This window comes from Anopheles arabiensis, chromosome X, assembly GCF_016920715.1.
Source record: "Anopheles arabiensis isolate DONGOLA chromosome X, AaraD3, whole genome shotgun sequence".
NCBI classification, from domain to species: domain Eukaryota; kingdom Metazoa; phylum Arthropoda; class Insecta; order Diptera; family Culicidae; genus Anopheles; species Anopheles arabiensis.
Genome location: NC_053519.1, coordinates 15,849,374 through 15,872,500, shown reverse-complemented (window position 1 = coordinate 15,872,500; position 23,127 = coordinate 15,849,374). Strand labels below are relative to the sequence as shown.

At 47.8% G+C, this 23,127-nt stretch overlaps 1 protein-coding gene across 5 annotated transcripts in view; it reads left to right on the top strand.

Moving 5' to 3' along the window:
* The window catches only part of LOC120905486 (diacylglycerol kinase zeta), a 120,651-nt gene that overhangs the window by 65,752 nt on the left and 31,772 nt on the right, over positions 1–23,127 (top strand). For all 5 annotated transcript variants that reach the window (XM_040316302.1, XM_040316303.1, XM_040316304.1 and 2 more), the window contains exons 3-4: positions 4,377–4,758; positions 4,846–6,677. In XM_040316302.1, the coding sequence (XP_040172236.1) occupies positions 4,669–4,758; positions 4,846–6,677 (1,922 nt within the window). In that variant the 5' untranslated portion in view covers positions 4,377–4,668. The remainder of the gene's footprint in view (positions 1–4,376; positions 4,759–4,845; positions 6,678–23,127) is intronic.

Below are 23,127 nucleotides of genomic sequence, written 5' to 3'. Positions count from 1 at the left end.
AGGCGTCTTGTATTGGTCGTTGTTGTTTGTTTTTTTCTTCTTTTCACTCCACCGAGGAGATTGTGAAGTTTAAATATACATATCGAACCGAATATGCCTTAAACAAAAGCTTTTTGAGGAGTTGTTTTTAGATCATGAAACTAATCATAATAAGAAAATAGAAAACAAACAGAAACAAATGCACATATTGCATACTTTTCAGGCGCATTGCCAACACCATTCAATGCCGCATGGTGATGATCAACGAATGTTTTTTTTAATAGTTTAATTCATCTACGATATTTTATCCAAAAAATAAGTATGTTGCATACCTGCAGGCGCATGCAAGACGTTACCAGAAGATGGCGCTTCCCAAGGCCGTGCCTTCTCGATCAAACTGCTTGCTAATATTTTGCTAATTTTATTAAATGAAACGTAATAATGCATACTTGCAGGCGTTTCACATCCTATTCTCCTATTCTTGTCGCCTCTTTGCTGCTGCCTGTTGCGCACATTGCTCCATAGGGGGAAAGAGTTTTCCACCCCGATCCGGACCGGCACACATTTGTTCACTTCCGCCCGAAACGACGTTTTGGCAAACTGCCCCGACAAAACTCCCGTGGTCCCCGTTCGATCGGGCGCGTGTGCAACACCGGAACCAGACAGTAATCCGACGTAAATGATGCCCCATTGCCTCACTGTGTGTGTGTGTGTGCGTGTGAGAGACTGAAACGAAATAGAACTGACTTGACGGCGCTATAAAACCTGCTGCTTCTCCCCTTTGCCGTTTGCTCTAATGCAACAAGACGTAGCCGGGTGAGTGCTGTGACGCATACTTGGGTTTGCGTTGAGTGTGTTGTTGTTTTTGTTGTTGCAGAAAAAATGACACAATCTCAGTGCGCGCACACTCTCCCCCAGGGAGGAGTTCGAGAAATCCCCACGGCAAGCACTTTGCCCGTCGTAAAACGGGTGGGGAGAAGGGGTTCATCAAAGCCGCACAAATCTTGTTTTTATCGTCGGCAAAGGGCGTTCTGGGGAGGCTTGCTGCTGGTGTTGTTCAAGGGCTGCGGCAGCGTTAAGCTGATGCGATCGTTTTGAGTGTGCGAGAACGGTTCGGAACGTGTCACCGCTAAGCCCCTGCTAACGTGCGAGCCACATTTCGTCACGTGGTGTGTGTGTGTGTGTGTGTTGGCTGTCGTGTATGCCGTTACCGAGCTGCAGTGCAGACGCGCATCCCCATGCCCAGGCCGCAGGTTTGGGATACTCCTCGGAGCAGTCCGTGTGTTCATCCAGCATTGCCAGTTGCGTTCGCTTGATTAAGCTGCTGACGGGAAGCGATTTACCAACCACTTCTCGTTGGCTGGACCTGTAATTTGCATAAACAAATCATAACCCGTGGGCGAGCAAGGTTAGGTAAGCAAAAATGTTGACTTGGCCAATTTCTTTGGGTGCACAGATTAGTGTGGGGCTTCTTATTGACGCTCACTCGCGTACGGGAATTTGTCATCGGGAGCAGTTTGAGAAAGCAATTTTGTTTCTCTTCTTTTTTCGGTGCGCTTTTCCCACAACTCACGCTTGGAAATAATCTGCTCCCTGTTTGCCCCGTCTATAAATCCTGTGGCTGCACTCTTGGCGCACGTGCCGGGAGCGCTGGAAAGCTGTCAACGTGGCACACCTCGTGCGTTTGGCGTTTGCTGGGTTGTTGTGGATCGGTTCGGCTGTAATCACTCACCGGTCGGGGGTTGTGGGTGTACCCGGCACAGCTGCAATTTATTACACCTAGCCAGCCCTCCTCGCCAACCATTCATTTACCTGTCCGGATGCTTGGTGGCTTTTCGCACGTACTCTCTCCGCTAATGCTAAACACGTACCGTGCGTGGTTCGGGCGTGTTTGGTTGCTGTGTTGCGGAAATCCTACCCAGGATAGTTTAAAAACCGCTCCAATAAGGGTGGCATCTGTGGTGCCGTTGACGAAAGCACACACACACACATACACGTACGCTTCGTCAGAGTAAAAGACGTCAGAAACAGTGCTTTGCGGGGAAGGGGGGGGGGGGAACATATTTCGTGGCCCAAAAAGTGAACACGCGAACGACGATATAGCACCCCGCGTAGATTTTAGCCTGTTTCACCTCCTCTCCCTCTCGCCCCTCGCCTTTGCTCCCCCACTTCGATTTCCCTTGGGCGCGCAAAGGTGTGGGAGTGCTATATCGCTGCATGAATCCCGTATTTTCCCCTTTTTTTGCTACCTGGTGCGATCCGCATTCCCATCATCCGCTGTTCTTCTTGGATTATGTCTACTATCACCAGTTTTGGAGACTGCGGGGAAGAGAGAAAGAGTGAAAGTGGGTGAGAGCGAGAGGAGAAACAGAAAAGTACAGTCACGAGCCCGGGGGCCGCTCATTGCTGCTCGATTGGGCCCGGCATGAGTGTAGCTAAGTTGACAGGAGCAGCCAGGATCAATGTCAAGACGTCGTCGCCATGCTCGAACCAATGACTCCTTTTTTACGGGACTGAGTTTACAGTGTCCCAGCGTGGGTAGAAGAGCAACGGCAACGAATCAGCAGGCTCGGTGAAGCCAATGTGGCGAGCAGGTGGGTACAGGGCTTGCCAACTCTGTTTGCAGAGCGTGCTGCGTATTTGTTGTCGTTCACGAAACTGAACCGTCCAGTGAAGGGATGGGTAAAGTAGACAAACATATTGGAATCGTTTAAAGCCGTACAGAGTCGAAGTTGTCCGGAGTTATCCGGAGTCATCTGGAGTTATCCGGAGTCATCCGGAGTTGTCCGGAGTTGGAAACGTCCTGTGTAGTTCATAGTGGAACATAGTCATCCGGAGTCATCCAAAGACGTCCGGAGTAATTTCCAGTAATCCGATGTCATTCGGAGTAGTTCGGAGTCATTCAAAGTCATCCGGAGCCATCCGACGTCATTCTGAGTTATCCGAAGTCATCTAGAGTTGACAAGAGTCATCCGGAGTCATCCAGAGTAGTCTGGAGTCTTTCCGAGACATCCAAAGTCATCCGGAGTCGTCCAGAGTCGGAGTCATCGTGAGTCATCTGGAGTTGTCCGGAGGTATTCCAAGTCATCCGGAGTCATCTAGAGTCATCTGGAGACTTCCGGAGGCTTCAGGATATTCGGAGTCATTCGAATTCGTTCTGAGTTGTCCAGAATCATACGGAGTCGTCCGGAACCATCCGGAGTCGTCCGGAGCCATTGGGAGTCGTCCGAAGTCATCCCGAGTCGTTATGAGCTGTCTAGAGTCATCTGAAATCATCCGGAGTCATCCGTAGTCGGCCAGAACCACCCGAAGTTGGAGTCTAATCTCTAATTACTAAAACTCTAATTGTCTTGTAAAATGTTTTTATGGTCAGGATTTTTTTCTGATTCCGACTCCGGGAAACTTTGACTACGCCGGATTTCAGCCGGCTCCGGACGACTCTGACCGACTCCGGACGACTCCGGACGACTCCGGCCTACTCCAAGCGTTGCTGGTGGATCCGATTTTGCAGGAGTCGCAGTCATCAATATCTTGAGTCGGATTGAAGTCGTGGGTGTGGTCCAGAGAACACATAACTAGTCTAGTATGTTTTCTGACAACTATATTGTACAACAAATCGCTAAATCTGCTCCAAACAAACATTTTTCCCTTTTCTTCACAAAAATGAAAAGGAGAGAATTTTAGACTCCTTAACGACGTATCGTGTGTACCATAACTCGCTTTATTTGCTAAATTATTAGCAATAAAGCATTGTTTGTAAATTTATATGAAATCGGTTTGATTGTATTAAACTGAAGTAAAAGGGTAAACATGGTCGTTGAGCACGGTACAAATTCATCGTAGCAGTCAAATTCTGCTTCGTGAGCGACAAATAATCCAGCCCGCATCGCATCGAATTGCCCGGAAGATCCCTGTACTGCCTGTAAATACTCGGAAAATCCATACCGGGTAAACGGCAACATATCTTATCGAAATGTTGATTTTGCTGGTGGTTTTTCTCGATGTTGAGCTGAGTGGGTAGTGGTAGTGGCAATCTTCCGCCTTCTCGAAATAGCGCAAAACGTTGCCCGAGGAGCACGCGCTTCGCACAACGCGAACGAGTACGCAGAACGCCAGTCGGTAGCGCGTAATGCCAAAACGTGTACTACTAGCATCAGCCTGTATTGTCAGGGAAACATTATACGCACAATATTTGCTGCAAAACATTACACCGGAAACATCGCTTGCCTCTCGATCGGTATTTTTCCATAACTCCCATTTGCTCCTGCGTGCTGCTTAACAGCCTCGAAAGGCATGGTTTTGTCGTGCAAATTGCATACCTGCCAGGCGCACCTTCAGCCATCCATCTTTGACGAAACCATCGTTTGTTTCTGTACGTTTTCCCATCTTCCCTGCAGCAAGGAACTCTTTCAGTAGCGTCACCGCGTCAGAAGGCTCCCAGCCCGGTGCAGTGGTGCGTAGTGCGGCGATGGGAAGAGAGCCGTACCGCTGGGGCACATCGTAGCCTCGTCGTGACCGGTTGCCTCTGGAGCGCGGAGGAACCACCAGCCAGCAGCAGCAGCAGCGGCGGCGGCAGCAGTGTAGCAGTTGTAGTAGCAGCAGCAGCAGCAGCAAACGTAGCAGTAGTAGTAGTAGTAGCGGTGGTAGTGGTAGTAGTAGTGGTAGTGCAGCATCAGCCGCGGTCCAACGATGCATCGCCTGCGCAACACCTTCACTAGGTCCCGGACGCCCACGGGTGCGGAGATGAAAACCCAAAGCTCGCTGGAGGTGCCGAAGCAGGTAAGTGTGTTGGGGGTTGCTGGTGCAGCGTGTGCAACCATTTTGCAACCATGTTCCCTCTCTCTCTCTCTTTCTGGTACAACACAGGTACGCTCTGCCTCGTTCGATGAGATACAGCTCGAGGCGCAGCGGGCGAGCGGCCAGCAGCGATCCCTGTCGGTGGCGGGTGCGGGCTCATCCACGGCCGACGACGGGGGCTCGGGGGGCATGCCGGGCGTCGGCAGCCTGCTGCTGCAGGTGCCGCAGACGGCGCCCGGCCAGCGGTCGCGCAGCTTCGACCTGGCCGGGTCGGCCTCGGACGAGGGAAGCGCGGTGGCGGCCGCCTTCCTCGACGTGCCGAAGCGCTTCCAGCGCCGCAAGTCCAGCTCGAAGACGCCCCCGCCGTGCATCCACTGCCTGTACCTGGAAGAGTACCGGCGGCTGATCGGGGTGGAGCAGCGGCTCTACTACGACAGCGAGGAGTACCAGGCGTACGTCGACTACACCTCCAGCTCCTGCTCCTCCGGGGACGACGACGACGATGGTGACGACGAGGCGGACGAGGCGGGTGGCGAGGAGGACGGCACTGATGTTGACGCTGCCGGGACTGTGTTGCGGGTCAGCGGAACGCACGAGGAGGATGAGGAGCAAGTGGAAGAGGGGGCGGGCACGAGCGTGAACCGAGTGGCGGCGGTCGGGCTCGCCGGTCCCAGCGGCGGACCGGAAGAAACGAGAACACACTTTACCGATGGCTACTACGACTACGACTACTACTACGACGACGACGAGGACGAGGAGGAGGACGAAACGGAAGAGGCGGAACCGGACGAGGACAATGAGCAGCATTGCACCACCACCACCACCATCGCCGCCATCGCCACTACTAAGGTGGAGCAGAAAAAGGAGGCGGAGCTCACGTTCGGGCTGGAGGCGCCCGCCTACGACTACGCCTCCCTGTTTCAGCGCGTCTCCCCCCGGCGCCGACCACGCGTCGACGGAGAAGGCAGCACGCTGCTGTCACCGCCGGCGACCGTTGCTTCGCCGTGCCGCATCACGCTCACCCTTTCCCCGACCAAACCGGACGAAGAGGAAGACCAGGAGCAGCAGGAGCAGCAGCAGCAATCACAGCAAACAGAGCTTCGCACGGCAGAGATCGCACTGATGCTGCCCGTAGACGGTGCTAGTAGCGAGCTGGGCGCGGTAGGGGAAGTGCACGACCCACGGCCCCCCCTGCCGGTGACGGTCGAGCCGGCGGAGGATGGCGTGGAGCCGCCCGCACCGAGCCGCACCCGCCGCCGGTCCATCTCACGCCAGGAAGCGATCATCGTCGAGCCGACGGGCAGCTCGCTCGAGAACGTCTCGAACGCGTCCGAAAGCCGGCCGACCACGCCGCCCCGCCCCGTACCCGACATCCACACCAGCAGCGACGAGCTCGACTGTCAGCAGCAGCAGCAGCAGCGAGACCTAGCGGCACAGCGGGGCCGAGCCGCATCGATGGGTCCGATCTTGGCGGGCGTCACTGTTCGCCCGGCCCCGCCGCAGGAATCGCCGCCACCGTCGGCTGGCCCGATGGTCCAGCTGCCGCCGCCGACGTCGGCCGCCACATCGCAGGCGGCCGACTTCGTGCGCGACATCTACCTGCAGGTGCCGGACCTGAAGCGGGACCGGGCCGCCTCCGTCGACTCCTGCTTCACCAAGGTGACCGGGGCAAAGACGGAGGAGCTGCAGCCGCCGCCGGACGGCGCCTGCCTGAACCTGCTCGCCGTCCCGAGCAGTGGCGCCGTCCGGTCCCGGTCGGTCGATATCGTGCTGCCGACGGAGGAGCAGGCCCGCTATAAGGCGCTCGCCCTCGCCGGACCGGCCAGTTCGGCCGGCCAGCAGGGTGGTGGCGGCAGCGGTGGAGGCCCCGTCGCCCATCTTGCACCAGGCATCATTCGAGGGTAAACGACCGCTACCGCCGTATTTTTTTACCCCCCCCCCCAGCTACCAATTTGTTTGGGTTTTGTGTGTGTTTTTTCTTGTTTCCTTCTACTCTACTCTCGTTTTCTTCTTCTTCTTCTTCTTCTTCTTCCTTTATTTCTCTCTCTTCTTCTTCCTCTACTTCTTCTTCTTCTTCTTCTTTTTCTTCTTCTTCTTCTTCTTATTCTTCTTCTTCTTCTTCTTCTTCTACTTCTTCTTTTTCTTCTTCTTCTTCTTCTTCTTCTTCCGTCTTCTTGTTCTTTCTTTTTTCTGTTTCGTTTCCTTCTCCTTCTTTCTATTCTTCTTATTATTCTTCTTCTTTTCTTCCGTCCTCTTCTCTGATTATTTTTTTTGCATCTTTTTCATGAGTCCTTTTTTCTCCTTTTCTTCTTCTTCTTCTTGGTCTTATTCATTGCGTTCATCTCATTCATCACGTTCTTCACGTTCATCTTGTTCTTCTTGTTCTTCTCCTTTTTCTTGTTTTCGTTTTGTCTTCTTCTCTTAACTTCTCATCTTTCATCTTCTTTTTCTTTTCCATATACTTCTTCTTCGTCTTATTTATTTTATTCATCTTATTATTCATCTTCTTATTCTACTTTTTCTTGTTATTGAGTTTTCTTTTGCTTCTTACATTAGCTTACATTTTTATTCCTTTTCTCCTAACTTTCGCCGCTGTGTATAGAAACGGAGAATGGGGAAAGGTGTAGAGAGGAGAAGGAAAGACGACCTAACGTCTGCTAGCTGGTTAGCTATTTTTGCGCTCAGTTAATTTAGCATTGTTTTTCAGCCACGTTTGGTAATTAAATGGCACACAAAATGGTGGAAACGAGTCACTAATGGTGTGTGCCGGCGTACGCAAAAGGCGATTACTCGTTTCGTCCCAAAAACCGTTGGCATAGGAAATGTTTATGTTTATTTCCGATTTCAATGTGGAACAAATTACAAAGCATACGAACGTATTTTGTGGCACAGATTCGTCGTACATATTGATTTGTTTCTGCAAGATTGCTAAAAACACTTTTCTATAATTAGCACCAGAAACACGGACTGCATAGCGTTTTGATACGTACATACATGTAATTGTCGTGCACTTAACAAAAAAAAACAGCGTATGTACTGTAATGAGCCTCGCAAATTATGACGTCAAATTATGACCCTCACATTACAAAATCATCCAGTAAAGTCATACCTGCACTTAAAAAAAAAGCAAGAGGAAAGTGTGCTAACAGTTGCCAACCAACAAGTCTGTATTGTGTGTTTATTGTTGTCGCCATCTTTTTTTCCTTACTCTTAAAATATTGTTCCACTCGGCGTCTGTTTACCGTACGGTCCGCGTCCGGAATCTCGGCAGCCCTTTCGCTTCCGCTTCCGGTGTGCGTCCGGAACTGTGCGCCCCGGTTTTCTCCATTTTCCGGATGCCCTCCACTCCGCTTCTCCCGCTTCTCCCTTTGCCTCATTACCCATTAATTGGGCACGCGTGTCTCCTTCGCGGCGGAGAGCCTCCCATTAGCGTGTGCCTCCTTTTCCGCCCAATTTCCTCCGATGTCGCTGCTCGCGTGAGAAGAAATATGACGCCATCTTTCCCATTTTATTTACCAACCTCCCCTTCCATTCGCCTTACCCACTTCCTGCAGAGGGTTTGGTTGAAACTGCTCATTCCCTGGCGTGTGATTGTGGGTACGGCGTGGCGTGCGTTGAACATACTAATATTCGCCTCGTCCATCTTTCAAAAAAAAAAAAACCTTCCCCTCGCAAAACTCTTCCACCCTCAAGCGTTGTTGCAGGTTGATGCTTTGTGCTTGCGCTGGTTGGCCGCTTCGTTTTGCTCCGTGTCGGGCGGCGTTGGCATTTTTTTTCCTTTCCAGACGCAGTAACAGAATTACTTCCCTTCGTTTGTGGTTCTGGTGGGGTCGCAGGTGGTTCAGAAAAAGCCTCTGTGTGTGTACGTCGTTTTTGTATGAGCGGAACATTGTTATTGTTGTTGTTATTGCTATAATTTCTCACTTCCGCCGTAAAACCAAAACAAAACGTAAAAAACAAACACAATCGTGATCAAACCATCAAACCGAAAAATGAACCAGGAGAGAGAATCAAAGAAAGAGACAGCGTAATAGACGCAGTGGGAAGCATAATGAAATATTCAGCGCGGTTTGTTTATTTTTTTGTGTGTCATCATTTTACTCTCTTTCGTTTTGTTTTTCTCCCCTCTTCTTATTTTGTTTCACCTACCACCAACAGTTATAGTCACAATTTAATGTGTTTTTATTTTTTCCTCTCTTCCATCTGCTCCGTCGTTCCTGCAACGCTTTCAGGTAAGTGTACAAAGAAAAGCAGTGCAGCAGCCGCTATACGTACAGGTACAGGATCCATGCGTACATACACACAGACAAACATTCTCACCCGCAATGTTCGTAAGTAAAAACCCATTTCAGGGGAAACGAAACCCAAACACGAAGCTAATCTATTTCCAGTTGCGATCCGTACACAGAAGGCAATTGATTTACGTCCGGTTTTGTTTCGCGTTGATTCGAAGCGTAACGCACAGTAACACAATCAAAGCGTCACGGTAACGGGTTTTGCCTTAGTGGTGTGATTATTTGGAGTCCTATCATTACCGGTGCCGTCCGGAGTCGTCTGGAGTCGGAGTTGTCCAGAGTAGTTCGGAGTAGTTCGGAGTCGTCCTGAGCCGTCCGAAGTCGTTCAGTGTTAGCCGGGGTCAGAGTCGTCCGGAGTCGTCGATTCCGAAACGACTCCGTCTCCGCTAGACTTCGACAACTCCAATTCCGGACAACTCCGTTTCCGGACAACTCTGACTCCAGACGACTTTAGGCATCTCCAGATGACATTGAACGACTCTGGATGACTAAGGACGAATTCGGATAACCCCGGACGACTCCAAAAGAATTCAGGCAACTCCGACTCGTGACAACTCCGGATGACTTTGGATGACTCTGAACGAATCAGGATAACTCCGGACGACTCCGGATGATTCCTGACAAATACGGAAGACTCACGACGACTTTGACTCCGGATAACTTTGGATGACTCGGAAGGACTCTGGATGTCTTCGGATGACTCCAAAAGACTCCGTCTGACTTTGGATGACTCCGGATGAAAAATTCGGATAGTCCCGGACAACTTCGAGTCATTCCGGACAACTCGGACTCCCGACAACTCCAAATGACTCCGTCTGACTTTGGATGACTCCTGATGACTCCCGACAAATTTGGATAGCCCCGGACGATTTCGAGTGATTCCGGACAACTCGGATTCCCGACAACTCCGAATGACTTCGGATGACTGCGGATGACTCTGGACGACTCCGGGTGACTCCGAATGACTCTAGATGACTCCGAATGTATTGGGAAGACTCTGGATGAATCGGGACGACTCCGACTCCGAATAACTCTGGTTGATTCTGGAAGGCTTCAAATAATTTCAAACGACTCCATGTAATGCTGCACAGACCTACCTTCCAGAGTCGTTCTGAAATTTTCGGAGTCGGAGCGGAATCGATTTCAGATTTGTGCCAACTTTACCCACCACTAGATTGCTTACCTTCTTCGCCGATTTTCTAAGTGCGTTCTATGAGCGGCACCGCAAAAAAAAAAAAAAAACAAAAATACAAATGCTGGCAGATGTGGCGTAATGTAATGAAATGACGCTGTCATGTCCTCACAACATCCTCCTCCAACCGGCCCAGCCAACTCGGTAGGAATGGGTTCAATATAAAATCACTGTCAAAGCAATTGCGAGCAGGAAACGAAAGCAGAAATGCAGGTTATGTTGGAGGTATATTTAACTCACGCACATACAGTAAAACCACTTTCGGTCTTCAATCACTAATCGACTGGCTGCTGCTACAGAATCAGAACAATCTCTTTCTACATTTCACCATTCGTACCACGATTGCTTTTAGTATTGTCAGCCTGAAAGTGTTGCTCATTTGCTCGGGAAATGTTTCCGATCGTTAAAATCTAAAAAAATAAAAGAAAGAATCCTTCCTGCCGACGGCAAAGCTATGTGCCAGGGGTATGGAAAACCGATACCGATGGCAATTTGAATGATAACGCGCTGGTAGAACGAAGCGAAGCTAGTGAGAAAACGAGCGAAAAAGAGAAAGCGATAGAGAGTGGTGGTGGAAGGAATGAATCCTTCCCGATGACGACGAGCGCTATGTTTACAGTGGACGAGTACAGGGACCGCAACCTGGTGACGTTGTAGTTGTTTGTTTGTTTGTTTTCCCTTTTTATTTCTGTGTTGTTATCTCCTGCCCCAATGAACCCATGGAAACCAACGCACCCACACGAAAAGCATGGTTTTAGGCCGGCCGGGCAGGGTGACAGGTGGTGTTAGGCGGCTCAAATTATGATTCCGCTGAAGATGACATTCATTGCGACGTTTACGATGATGGAGCGTTGATTTTGCGGTACGATACACCGGTACATCCTGGCACGCATTTCGCCGCTGCCAATTCTTGGTACACAAACAAGCACAAGAAAGAGTGTGTGCTTGTTTTTGTGTGTGTGTGTGGGTATGTGAATGTGTCAGCGAGGCGCAATAGAAGCGCCGTCATGAAAAGCTAATACATAAAATTAGACGACGACGGTAGCAACAACAACAGCCCCCGGGGAGCAGGAAGGGTGGCGTCGTTGTAGGGGGAGGAGAAATAACAAAAGAAAAAGCACAGATACGTACGCGACACACATACAGACGCACACACACACAGCGTAAGAGGGAAAAGCGCGGACAGACACATTCATCAAACAATCACGACAGTGGGCAAACATTTGCATTTAATTTGTGACGTGTGCTGCGCTTCTTCCCTCCCATCCCCTCCACAGCCGTTGGAATATTCGATTTTTGCTTGTTCGCGCGCGCGCGCGCGTGTGTGTGTGTGTAACGTCAAAAACGGTCGCTTTGAGAAAGTAATGTCATTATACTGGTTCTACACGCTGGTATAGATTCACTGTATTAGTTTCGCTTCGTTAACTTTCTCTCGCTCTCTCGCTCTGTCTCCCTTGGAACTGATTGCAGACAGCGGCGATGACGAGGAGCCTATCTGTCATAGGAGCGCCATCTGTCTAGCGGGACTGCTAATGCATAGAGCATGAGCGCCTGCCGGTATGCAAATTGTACAACATTCCGTATCATTTGGCCCGCTCGAGCCCAATCCCTACAAATCATCGATATTCTACCGACGCATAGTGGGGCACTTTCAAACAAATGTCGGGATAAAAAAGTATTTTTTATTTTATTCACCATTGTTGTAATGCATAAAAACTATCTGTCCCGATGAAAACAGAAAAAAAATAATATGCAAAACAAGAAAATATAAGTTGTTTTTGAAGCAACAATCTGCCCACGGTTCAAAATAAATGATCTGATACAATTATTTTGCCTCAATAACAAGTCATTCTAGTTTGTTATTTGACAGATTATGTATGTGCAACATGAGGAGTTTTAAGAGGAAAAAGAGCTCTGCTGGAATTCTGCTTGAATCAGTCTCCTTTGACTGCATAGATATTCCTATACCTCCAGACACTAGCACCAAATCCTTGAACCATTACTTGACCCTGTGATTCCAGCAAGAGACCACTTCTTCGCATGGTCTGCCGGATAAGCTCGGTATGCAACAATGACACAACTCACACAAGGAGATCAGACATTCAAACGCAAGCATTCGAAAATTCAAAACCAGCCTCTAAAGGTACAATTGTTTACAATCCTTACGTCACGTTCATTTCATTACGTTACGATTGCGTTCGGTGCTCATGAATGGGTCACTGATTTTTGATCATTGCAAAGGAAACGCCTAATAATTTATCAAATTCACGCATATTTGCGGATGTGCTCAATGTTGACAGTGACTTAAGGCTTTAGTTTTTTGTTCTTGAAATTACACGATTTGAAAAAGAATCTTATTTATTTCTAAATTCTTGACTTAGGTCGTCAATACATCTTACGCTTTCAGACTTACAGCTGGAATAGTTTAAGTTTGCCTTAGTTTGATCCTAACAATCGAAAAACAAATTTAATTGCGCGAATGACCACTGTGCGATGATCCGTCGGAACCGTTCAATGAGTGGTGTTGTGCTCGGGAGAGGACTTTTGGATTTTCCGGCTTTTGGGCAGTCACCATGCGGGCGTGAGTCCTAAAAACGTGCTCGGTCCCAATTGTAGGCAGCATGTAGCACACCTCTTGAACTCTTTGCTAGATGTTGGTCCCGAGCATGCATCTACTGGACTGGTTGCTGTTGATGTTACTTCTCTGCTTTGGAGCGCGCTAGAGTCGTCCAAAGCCTGCAATGCAAGAGTTCGCACGTTAGTGGAGTTGTGGTAATTGAGTTTTTGTACATCTGTACAACCTGCCGGATGTGCTAGGCACTCGTGATGATGGATGAGCATACCGCTCGTTTTCCGCAAGAATAGCAACCCGCACCGTTGCCCGAGTTCACCTCAAGAGCACAAGATTGATTTAAACCCCCCAAACCACACAGCAGTCGTCCTCTGCATGGCGGGATGCGAACGGCTTCTTCAAGCGCCGCTGCTGTCTGTGCGTGCCAGTCCCCAAAACGCTAACGGAAGAAGGTTGTCATGGAGCATCTTGTTCAACCTACGGCCCTCGATGGCGGCGGCTACGGGCGGGCTAGAACTTTCGCTGGTGGAAAATTTACTGTAATGCGTTTGGCTGGCTCCTGCTCACTCCCCCCGTGGGACACCGACGCTGTCGCAGAACGGCGAAAGTTGCTAACGCACCCCCTCACTTCCCCCCTCCTTCGGTGTGACAAATGGGACGGCACCTCCTTCCGCCTAAACTTTGGGCCACCGCACGCTTGATCTTTTATGTTTTTCGATTAGATTCGCAGGTCATTTTGGGGTGCGCCTTCGGGTCAGGAAAAAGTTTGACCCTTCTGCCGGCGCTTCTCGCCCGCCCGGTCGCTCGTGTTTGGCTCGGGTCGCTTCAACTTTGTGTGCTCGTGTCGCTGGCGGTCGTTTGCTGGGTTGTTGTTGTGTGTAATGGATTTCGTCGTCTCGTTTCGGAGTTGCTGGCTCCTGGAGGGTTTGCTAGGGGCTTGAGTCGCTCTCTCTCTCTCTCTCTTTTTCTCTTTGGCGCCTTCTCGGTCACACGAGTTCGTCCATCAAGCGTTTGACTTCTTGGAGACATTGCTCGGTTAGTGATTGGACTGTGTGTTGTTCAACGCGTCACAGAAATTTAGAAAGAAAAAAGGAGCGCGCAAGTGGGTTCAAGAATATCCAATATTATGGACAAGATTTTGCTGTTATTGTTGTTGTTGTTGTTGTTGTTGTTGCTGCTGCCGTCACACAACGCGAACAGCACAGATGGACGCAAAAAGGACGGCCGGTGTTCGGGAAGTTTGTTCTCTGCCGTAACTGGTTGACGGGCCAAAGGGATGAGGCTTTTCGTTTGCCTCGGGGCCACCAATCACTTCCAATGGTGTGGCGTGGGCGAGAACAGCTCAAAATTGCACGCTTTTCGAGCAAAACGAACGAATGTGTGTGTGTGTGTGAACTTGCAGACGAATGTTTCTTTAGAATGTCAAAAGTAATTGCCACGTGAAGGCCATCGTCGGCGAGCACTGGCAGCAGACATTGAAAGAAAAGGCAACGAATCGAACCACACGAATCGCCACCCTCTTTACGATTATATTGCACTGGGAAATGGCCCTTGGAGGAGGAAGCTGTTGAGAGGTACAGCTTTCTCTAGCCAAAAAACAAAAGCACAAAAACGATCGGACCAAACTAAGTGGGCGAAACAATGACGCTACGGTAAATGTTGGCGCGTCCTTCGCTGGCGAGCTGTCGATTCAAAATTGACGCGCCTTGCGAACGTGTACGTGCGTGCCTGTGTGTGTGACCCTGCCAAAACAGTCAGCGCGAATGGTAGACCGATAAACGTTTCCCATAATCGGTTTTGTTTTCGAAGACGTGCTGCCGCGGCCAACACGTCAACTGTGATACATTGTTATTGGTTCGAACCGGGGTTTCGATCGATTGGACAGCTTTTGGGAAGGTTTTTGAGGCTTGGGTTTTGGAAACCAACGAAAAAGAAGCTACTTTTGTCGAGTGGATTGCATACTTCGGGCGCGCTAAACTATGTAAAAGTGTATGTAAAACTGACGCCTTAAAGTTTGCTCCTAGCAAGGTTATTTTTATGGACCTTCTGTGCAGAATATGTGTTCGTTATTAGTTTAAACAGGCCAAATGTAAATCTAGTGGTGCATTTTTTGTAAGCGCAGATTGCTTAATGGGCCAAGAAGTGAAATGTTTGCTTCTGTCAACATATTGCTAATGGATGATGTTTCGATGTGTTTTATTTTCAAAAACAAGCTTTATACTTGTCGTACCCTTAATAGTAGTTTTTGTGGTGGTAGTTAAGGTAACCTGCAAACCTGAACATCATTGGCATATAGCTGAGAAGCTTGTTTAATATGTTAAACCACTACCATAAGATTGAATTGCTATGCAATTTAATCTTCATACAGCGGATTTCCAAGTCACTCTCCAATGTGAACAGCATTAAAGGATTATCAAGTCCAATAAGCAACTGTCCACATGTTACGTCAACCCGCATGTTGTACACTGTCTAAAGTATTTCAATAATAGTCGACTTCGATTCTTGCTGAATTTGCATCGCAGTACATTTTCAGTTCTTCTTTATGATTTTCAACGCGCCCCAAGGAACTGTCAAACTCAGCTCAGCTTGTGAGGTGTTAAAAATCATGCGAATGATCTGAAAAATTTATCTTGGAGTTATAAATTTTACTTACTTTTAGCAAACAGTTCAACAATCGGCATAAAATCCGCGAAATACAGCGCACAGCACTTTTCTACATCTATAAGGGCAATTATGTGACTCGACCGATTGAGAAACAGTGTCAAAACTGTAGATTTGGTATTATGATGCGTGTTTGACATCTCGATTTGGCGAAACTTTTGCATTACGTGATTCAAACGGAGACCTGTTTCTGTCAGACAGCTTTCCGTCGGATCGGCATCCGCAAGAAACTCGGAAACCCCTGTTAATGTATAATTTGGATTGATGAAATGTCATTGCTCAGAAGCATTTTGTAACGTCTTTCATTTGAGGTTTGGCACTTGTTGGGTGAAATTTTAACATGAAATTGAAGCTCCATTGCTTGTTTTCGTGCAAGCAATGAAGGTGATTAAATAATGTTGTGTTTTTGGCTTACTAACCCTTAAAAATCAATAATAGAATAGGAACTAGATACCTTTTGGTGCTAATAAAGATTATAAAACTTATTGTAATTCTGTAAAAAACAAATTACCATTACTTCAGGTAATTTTGGAACACAAACAAGGAAACAAATTGGCAGTGGCAGTAGATGTTAAAAATAAAACACGCCTTCAGGCGTTTGACCGAGAAGTCCACCGAGAAGTTAACCTCTGGGCATGTTTTTTCAACATTTTCCATTTAACAAAACGAAACCATTGCGGTGTTTGGTAACTTGGAAGGAAGTTTAAACCAATACCGTTCCCTCTCCACCGCATGTCCCGTCTCCGGACAAGTAACAAGTATCCCGCGATGTCTGGGAACTGCCTGACATCCAAAATGCGTTCTGGATTTTCCGCTTTAACGGCCCGGATGTGTGGCCGCCATTTTAGAATCGGCCTGGACTGCGAATGTGTGTGTGTGTGCTGTTTGGCCAGGTCGTACAGGGGCCGAGGAGCACAGCAGTTGATAGCAGGCGAAACAACGCGAGCGAGCTCCGTCAGGTTTGTTGTGTGTGTTGGTATGTGAGCAGCGAAGGTCTACGATTGCAATTAACTATTCATCAGCTTGAATTAAAAATGTGTGTTTCGTGCTCCTCTCCTGTGTTAAGGGTGGCGAGTGCGTGTATGTGTGTGTGCATGCTTATTTCAGATTACTGCCGGGGTCTTTCTGGTGCAGCTTTCTTAGCACGGCTCTACGCTGCTCGCAAACGACACCGACAACGGCAGTGGAACTTGGAACCTGGCCGGGAATGGTATCTGTTAGTTTCTCGCTTTAATTAGCGAGCGCTCCTCCTATTACTTAGGTGCGGGTGCCTCTCGCTAGCTGCCGTAACTCTGTACCATAAAACGGGGGACTGCTGGGGACGGGCGTGAGGCAACATGCGAATGCTCGCACGGTCAAGATGGAAGGCCGCCGGAAGTTCAAGAGCTCGCGAAGAAAGTTGCCGAGCAGAGCGAGCTGAGGCTGAAGTGCGCTCCTATGCTTAATTGCGTTCGGCCTGCCCAGCCCAGACGTCAGCAGGGGCGTAAGCATCAACACGTACCTGTACAGTGCATGGGTATGGCACAGTGTGCCGGTGCTAATGTAATATTTTCTAAACAGAGTAGAACTTACAGACACTCACGCGCGCGGTAAATTTTATTTTATACAAGCTCGTGCGCATATTTCTGTGTGCAAAGAAGGGCGAATGTTGGAGCGAACAGTCACCCTGGAAAGGGCGGAAAGGGTTCCGAAGGGGGGGGGAAACTTCCCCTGAGAGAAACAAACGGTACACAGTACTTGTGTGTGTGTGTGTGTGTGTGTGTGTGTGTGTGTGTGTGTGTGTGTGTGTGTGTGTGTGTGTGTGTGTGTGTGTGTGTGTGTGTGTGTGTGTGTGTGTGTGAGTGTGTGTGTGTGTGTGAGTGTGTGTGAGTGTGTGGGACGGCAACATTCCAAGGAAGGATCAAAAGATGTAGGTGTAGGTGGCGCGTGCAAAGGACTCGACGTCAAAGCCCATGCGGAAAGAGCACCGGCTAGCGCAATGTCTTCGCTAATCAGGAAATTTTCTCACGTACGCAGCGAGAAGAATCCGACCGGAGTGCTGATCCGTTTCGTGTGCTGATGGGTCGTTCTGGGCAGTGGGTGAGAGGGTAAGGAAAGGTCTAATGGTATGTTTTGCCCGGATATCTGCCAGATATTTGACAATTTTTTTACTGCCTTCCTCTTGGGACATATTTTGGGCGAAGTGTTTGTTGCCGAAGGACACTTATCCCTGGCTGAAACAGAAGTGGGGAAGGTTTTTTTTGTAAAACATTCAATACCCTAATTTTTGTAACTGTTTTATTTTCTCTCTCTCTCTCTCTCCGATAGCACTATAACGATCGGGGAGATTTTGTTTCCCTTTTTGGGCGGCACAGGCACAGAAATGGTGATAACTTGCAGCCTCGAGCAGTGCTGAAGTTGCATGAATGTTGTTTGTCGCTTCAAAAGCTTTTCAAGCGTCTACTTCAAAACCAGAGATGATGTCGAGATATTAGGCACTACCGCTTTAACTCATGCCAGCACAGTTTGGTGCTCGGTGCGAGATGTTCTACTACAATTAGTGCAATTGCTATTCCACTTAACTCCAGAAAGGCATCAGTAGGTTCTAGTAGAGACATCAGTAGGTACTGGTAGAGGCTGTGTAGGTCCTTATTCGGTCAAGAGTGGCGAGATCGAAACGCCAAACTTCCGGTAACTATTCCAAACCGAATTTGTATACAGTTCTCTACACTGAACAGTGCAGGGACTACATTGATGCCGTAGGATAGCAACTAAACCCTTTCGAGCTCATAACCTCGTCACCAGATGTAGAATAGCTCAAGCTGGAACTGCTGGTTTCATTAGGGTTTTGCGAGGAAACTTTTTTTCAGAGTTGTCACAACATTGGGTTATTGAGTTTATGTATCTGTAAAGCTACATAAACTCAATAACCCATTAGGGTTATAACCCATTAGGTTTCATTAGGGTTTTGCGAGGAAACTTTTTTTCAGAGTTGTCACAACATTGGGTTATTGAGTTTATGTATCTGTAAAGCTACATAAACTCAATAATCTTAATACACTCAATCTTGTGACAACAACATCTTACACCGATTCTTTGAGTCATTTTTTCCTGCCAATCTAAAAGATCTCCTACTCCTACTGTTCGACATTGTCATTAGAGGGTTAAATGTGTGAAGGAGAACTTCGGAGCAGTTAAATGGTTGTGTATTAATGAAGAGTTTAGAACACATTTGAGGAGCTGTAAGAGTCTGAGACATACTGGGTCTACTAGTTATGGCAGTAAACACAAAAGCTAGCAAAACTAAATCCAGCCGGTGCCCGCATCACGATATCTTTGGCTGATGTCATCCAACCGATGGTCTCGGTATTTGGCAATACGCGCTCACCTTGAATTAATTTATCTTAATTATTTGCACAAGCCGGTGGCGCACACCAAATTGGCGCAATGCTGGCGATAAAGCTGCCGCACATCTATCTACTACAGGAGATCGCTGTGAGTCTGTGAGTGCCCGATGGTACACAGCTTTGTGCTTGTGTGTGCCTTCCTTCGGTGCTTGCTGCTCGAATTGCAACCAATTGCGTCACACGCGTGCGAGACCCACCGACGGACCGACTGGAGCTGCGCGGGAACAATAAACTCGAGAGATCGTTTCTCCGCAGCGCACAAGATCATTGAACGTGTGTGGACGCTCTCCGTGTGCGTGTGTGTGTGTGTGTGTGTGTGTGTCACTGAGAGGTTCCGCTGGGTGTGTGTCACCGCACTGTCACAGCGAGCAGTACGATCCTCACCGTCGGCCGGTGTTGGCATCTTTCGCCGCGTGTTATACCTACTGTAGAGGGATTTTCTGTGTGTCTGTCGACCGGCTTTCGCATGCCATTTGTGCCATACACTGAGCCGTGATTGTTTGTTTGTACAAGCTCCACTTGCCCAACGGTTTGCGGTTGTTTGAATGGGTGCGGTCGGAAGCGAATCAGGCAACGCAGCACGGCACGTAAAAAAAGGGGCAACGCAAGATGCTTATTTGTCAAGCTTAATCGGTGCCGCGCGCGCGTCGATTGGGAAAACAATCGTCCATTTTTAATTGACAGCGTGCCCTCCCGGTTTGGAGATCGGTCCTGATGTTGACCGGTTGACGGTAGACGTGTGCGATCTCTGGTCCGCTAGTTCAGTGCGGACGCTGTGCGGCTATTCGCGAACAGTTGAGTTCAATTGAATTGGTTTCGGAGCTGACCTAGTGAATCAGTGCAGCAGTGTATTATTCACGTTTCTTTGTCAATCCAGCTCACTGTTTTTGTTATCCAAAACGGTGTGGACAGCTTCCATCAAGTGGTTCAAACACGACGACACTCTTACAGCTTTAAACATTATTGGCTACAAGCGGCGCTTGTCTAGAGTGGTTTGGTGGTCGAATGAATAGACGCACTCGGCACCTTACGAAGGCCGTATATCGATTCTCATCCGGTGTAAAAGTAGAGTCGTGTAGATGCTCAAATGAAGCGCACTGTTTTTAGCATACATATGATCAATCCTGTGGTTGTCGTTGTCACAAAAACTCCCAGAAGAAGAGAGAGGTGTAAATGATTTTCAATCGCTTATCCACGGTCTCAGGCAAGACGCCATATAAACTAAAGGGTGTTTCGTACAGAATGTTGGACAAAATTTAATAGATTTGGATTTAATAGATTTTCAGTTCTAATGTCTGTGGATGATGGAGCTTTTAATGAGCTTGAAAATCAAACATAAATAATGGAGTAAAATCTGTTTCAGTAAGAACAATTCTCTCACATCAATCTAATCAGCTGCATATTTGCTAGTGTTTTCCTGCACAATAAATTGATCAACATTTTCATTTAATTGATTGTACAGAAAACTATTATGCTATTTTGTTGGTTGTGAGGAAGCACCCTGTAGCAGTTACAGTAAGGAAAGCAAATTGAGCCTCAGAAAAAAAAAGAAAACAAAAATAAACCCCGAGCATGTGGCGTTTAGATATCATGTAAATGCAGTTCACCCAAAGCCACGGGGCAAGCTCTGTGTGTGTGTGTTCCGGTTCATTGTTGCCTGTATTGTTCCCCCACACAAACCTCGCTCTGGCACAGCAATAAGCGGAGATAAGATAAGCACGCGGCACGCATTCGGGCCGCGTGAATGAAGCTCTGTCATATTTACCTCCATTGCGCGGAGGAAAGGTAGAAGCCCCCCGAATGCAATGCCAATGGCCAATGGCATTCGCCCGGAAAGGTCTGGCAGTCCCCGACCCTTCGAATCCACCACGGCAGTGCAAAACTACATGTCAATAAACAAGCCACATCCGCGCACAGTGTGTGAAATCTCCATCAACCATTTTACCTGTGGCACAGCGTCACAGTGACAGTCACTGCCGGCCGTCTGTTGTCATCGGTTGAAACGTCGTCAAAGTTTTCGTGTTCGCGTTCGCGGGTTAGTTGTTGTGTCCGCAGTGTGCAAAGCGATCACTTTTTTTTTAAACTTAAGCTCGGTGCGGAGAAAGGCCCCAGTGTTTGCATCCGAGCAGCTGCCAGGTTTGCGCTCCGGTACACCGAGCGCTCCTGCACCGGCCACAGGTTGAATGTTGCAAAACAGTCGAGCAAAATAAATACACTATTACTGCCACTGCCAGTTAAACCAGGTTGCCGGAACCAGCGCAAACAAGCTGCGGTTCCGCGTGGTGGAAAACAATTTCGATGAAAGCCTGGGCCGGTTTCGGATACGTGATGCTGCCGTGTGTGTGTGTGTGTGTGTGTGTGTTTGCCAAAAAATGATTCAAACTTTCCGACAAACAACAGCCGCACGCTTCGGTTGCCGTGGCAGGAGGGGAAAACCTTAGGCGAATTAGCTGATACATTTACGGCTAGGCGCGCTGTGGCCCACGCACGTACTATTTTGACTTGACGGTGCTCCCATCAGGAATATTTATCACTCGCGCTCATCGCGCCAACCGCTTGGCGTTTTGCAGCCATTGCAGGACTTAGCTTGCTGGCGGTTTTCCGTTCTGCGGCAACCGTATCTGCCGCATCTAGTAACTTTTCCACCCCTATACCACAGTTCAGAATTTCATAATTTTATGTGTGGCTTTGTTTATGCCGCACACAATAATGGGTGCATTTTGGTGAGATTCGCGGTAAGATGTGTAGGGGAAGATGTAGGTCAAGACGGAAACTGCAGGAATGATGGAGTCTTCATATAAATACACGATCAAAACAATTATTGAATATTTCCACAATGTAGCATCCAAATTGAAAGTTTCGATAATAATATCTACAAAATTGTTTGGGAATCTAATTTGAATACAACTTCAATCGTTCATATTTTTGGTAGTTTTTGCTAAATGAATGAGTTGCAGTGATTATCAAGCTAAAAGCTGGTGAAAGAACGGCAATGAAAGCAAAAAAAGCATTGTTTTTTAGTGGTTTAAACATCCTGACACCAAAGCAGGAGATTTGGACACTCTGTGCTAGAGACATAGGTAGACTTCGCATGTTTTGATTTATATTACTTCTGATGTCTATTGATCATGAAGAGATGTCTCCAAATGCCTTAAGTAAGGATAATTGGAAGACGCTTAGGAGACACTTCACGAAACCCAATATCTTGCCCACTTGCACTTTGATCAGCAAGAAGAAGAGGCATTGATATGATATAATTCAGGACTAGATAAGAGATTCTTTGGGAAACCAAATATCCAAAAGATGAGTTTGGGTTTGGAACTATTTGCAAGTCCACCATACTTGCAGGAGCCGTGAAATTAAGTAATTTCCTACCACAAAGTCTTAAATTTTTCTTCGTGTTTTGTTCTACGCTGAAGTAACGTCAGCTGTTACTGCCCGAAGTTTCAATAATGCCTTAGATTCTTCATCTGCGATGATGTGTTAGAAGTGGCTCTTTGACGGCTGCTTAGTGTCTATCTTTCTCCTTATCCGGTGTCCGTCTTAATCGATCTTTCCACAACTGCACGACACAAAAAAAAACATGGTTTCAATGAATGATAGAAACATACAATTCGATCGAAATTATAAAGTTTCGACACATTTTTTCATAAAATATGAATGTATCAAATTATGTGTGTGGCTGTGCATGAGGTTCTTTTAGGGTTGCGGGTGTATTCGGGTCACCCGATCCCACCCATCCCCAGCTGGCTCTCCATTTTGGGGCTTCAATTTTATTAGTCACCGCAAAAGCGAGAACTTGTTTGCGGCCGCTTTTGTCTTCTACATGTAGGCCAGCTACGTGGGTGTGTGTATGTGTGTTCGTGCCTAAGATTCGTTTAGGTTCGTACATTAAGGTTCGTGCTGATTGATTCATAATGTTCCATTTTGAGCTGATGCTGGACCTAATCCAATTATAAGCTCATTAGTAATGCTTTATACTACGGCGTACGGATGCGCAGATCAATTGCATACTTTACGGCGCACGCATTTGGTCCAACAATAAATAAATTAATACTGCCTAGAGCCCTTTGCTTTCAATGATACAGTTGTAAATGTGTGTGTGTGTAATTGTAGAGCTTCAAATTGATCGTTAATTATGAAACCGTCAGGCTGAGCCGTTTACCATCGAAAATCGTCCTGGTGTGTGTATGTGTGTGAAAAAAAGAATATCCCTTGAAACCTTCTAGCAGAGGCAAATACGAT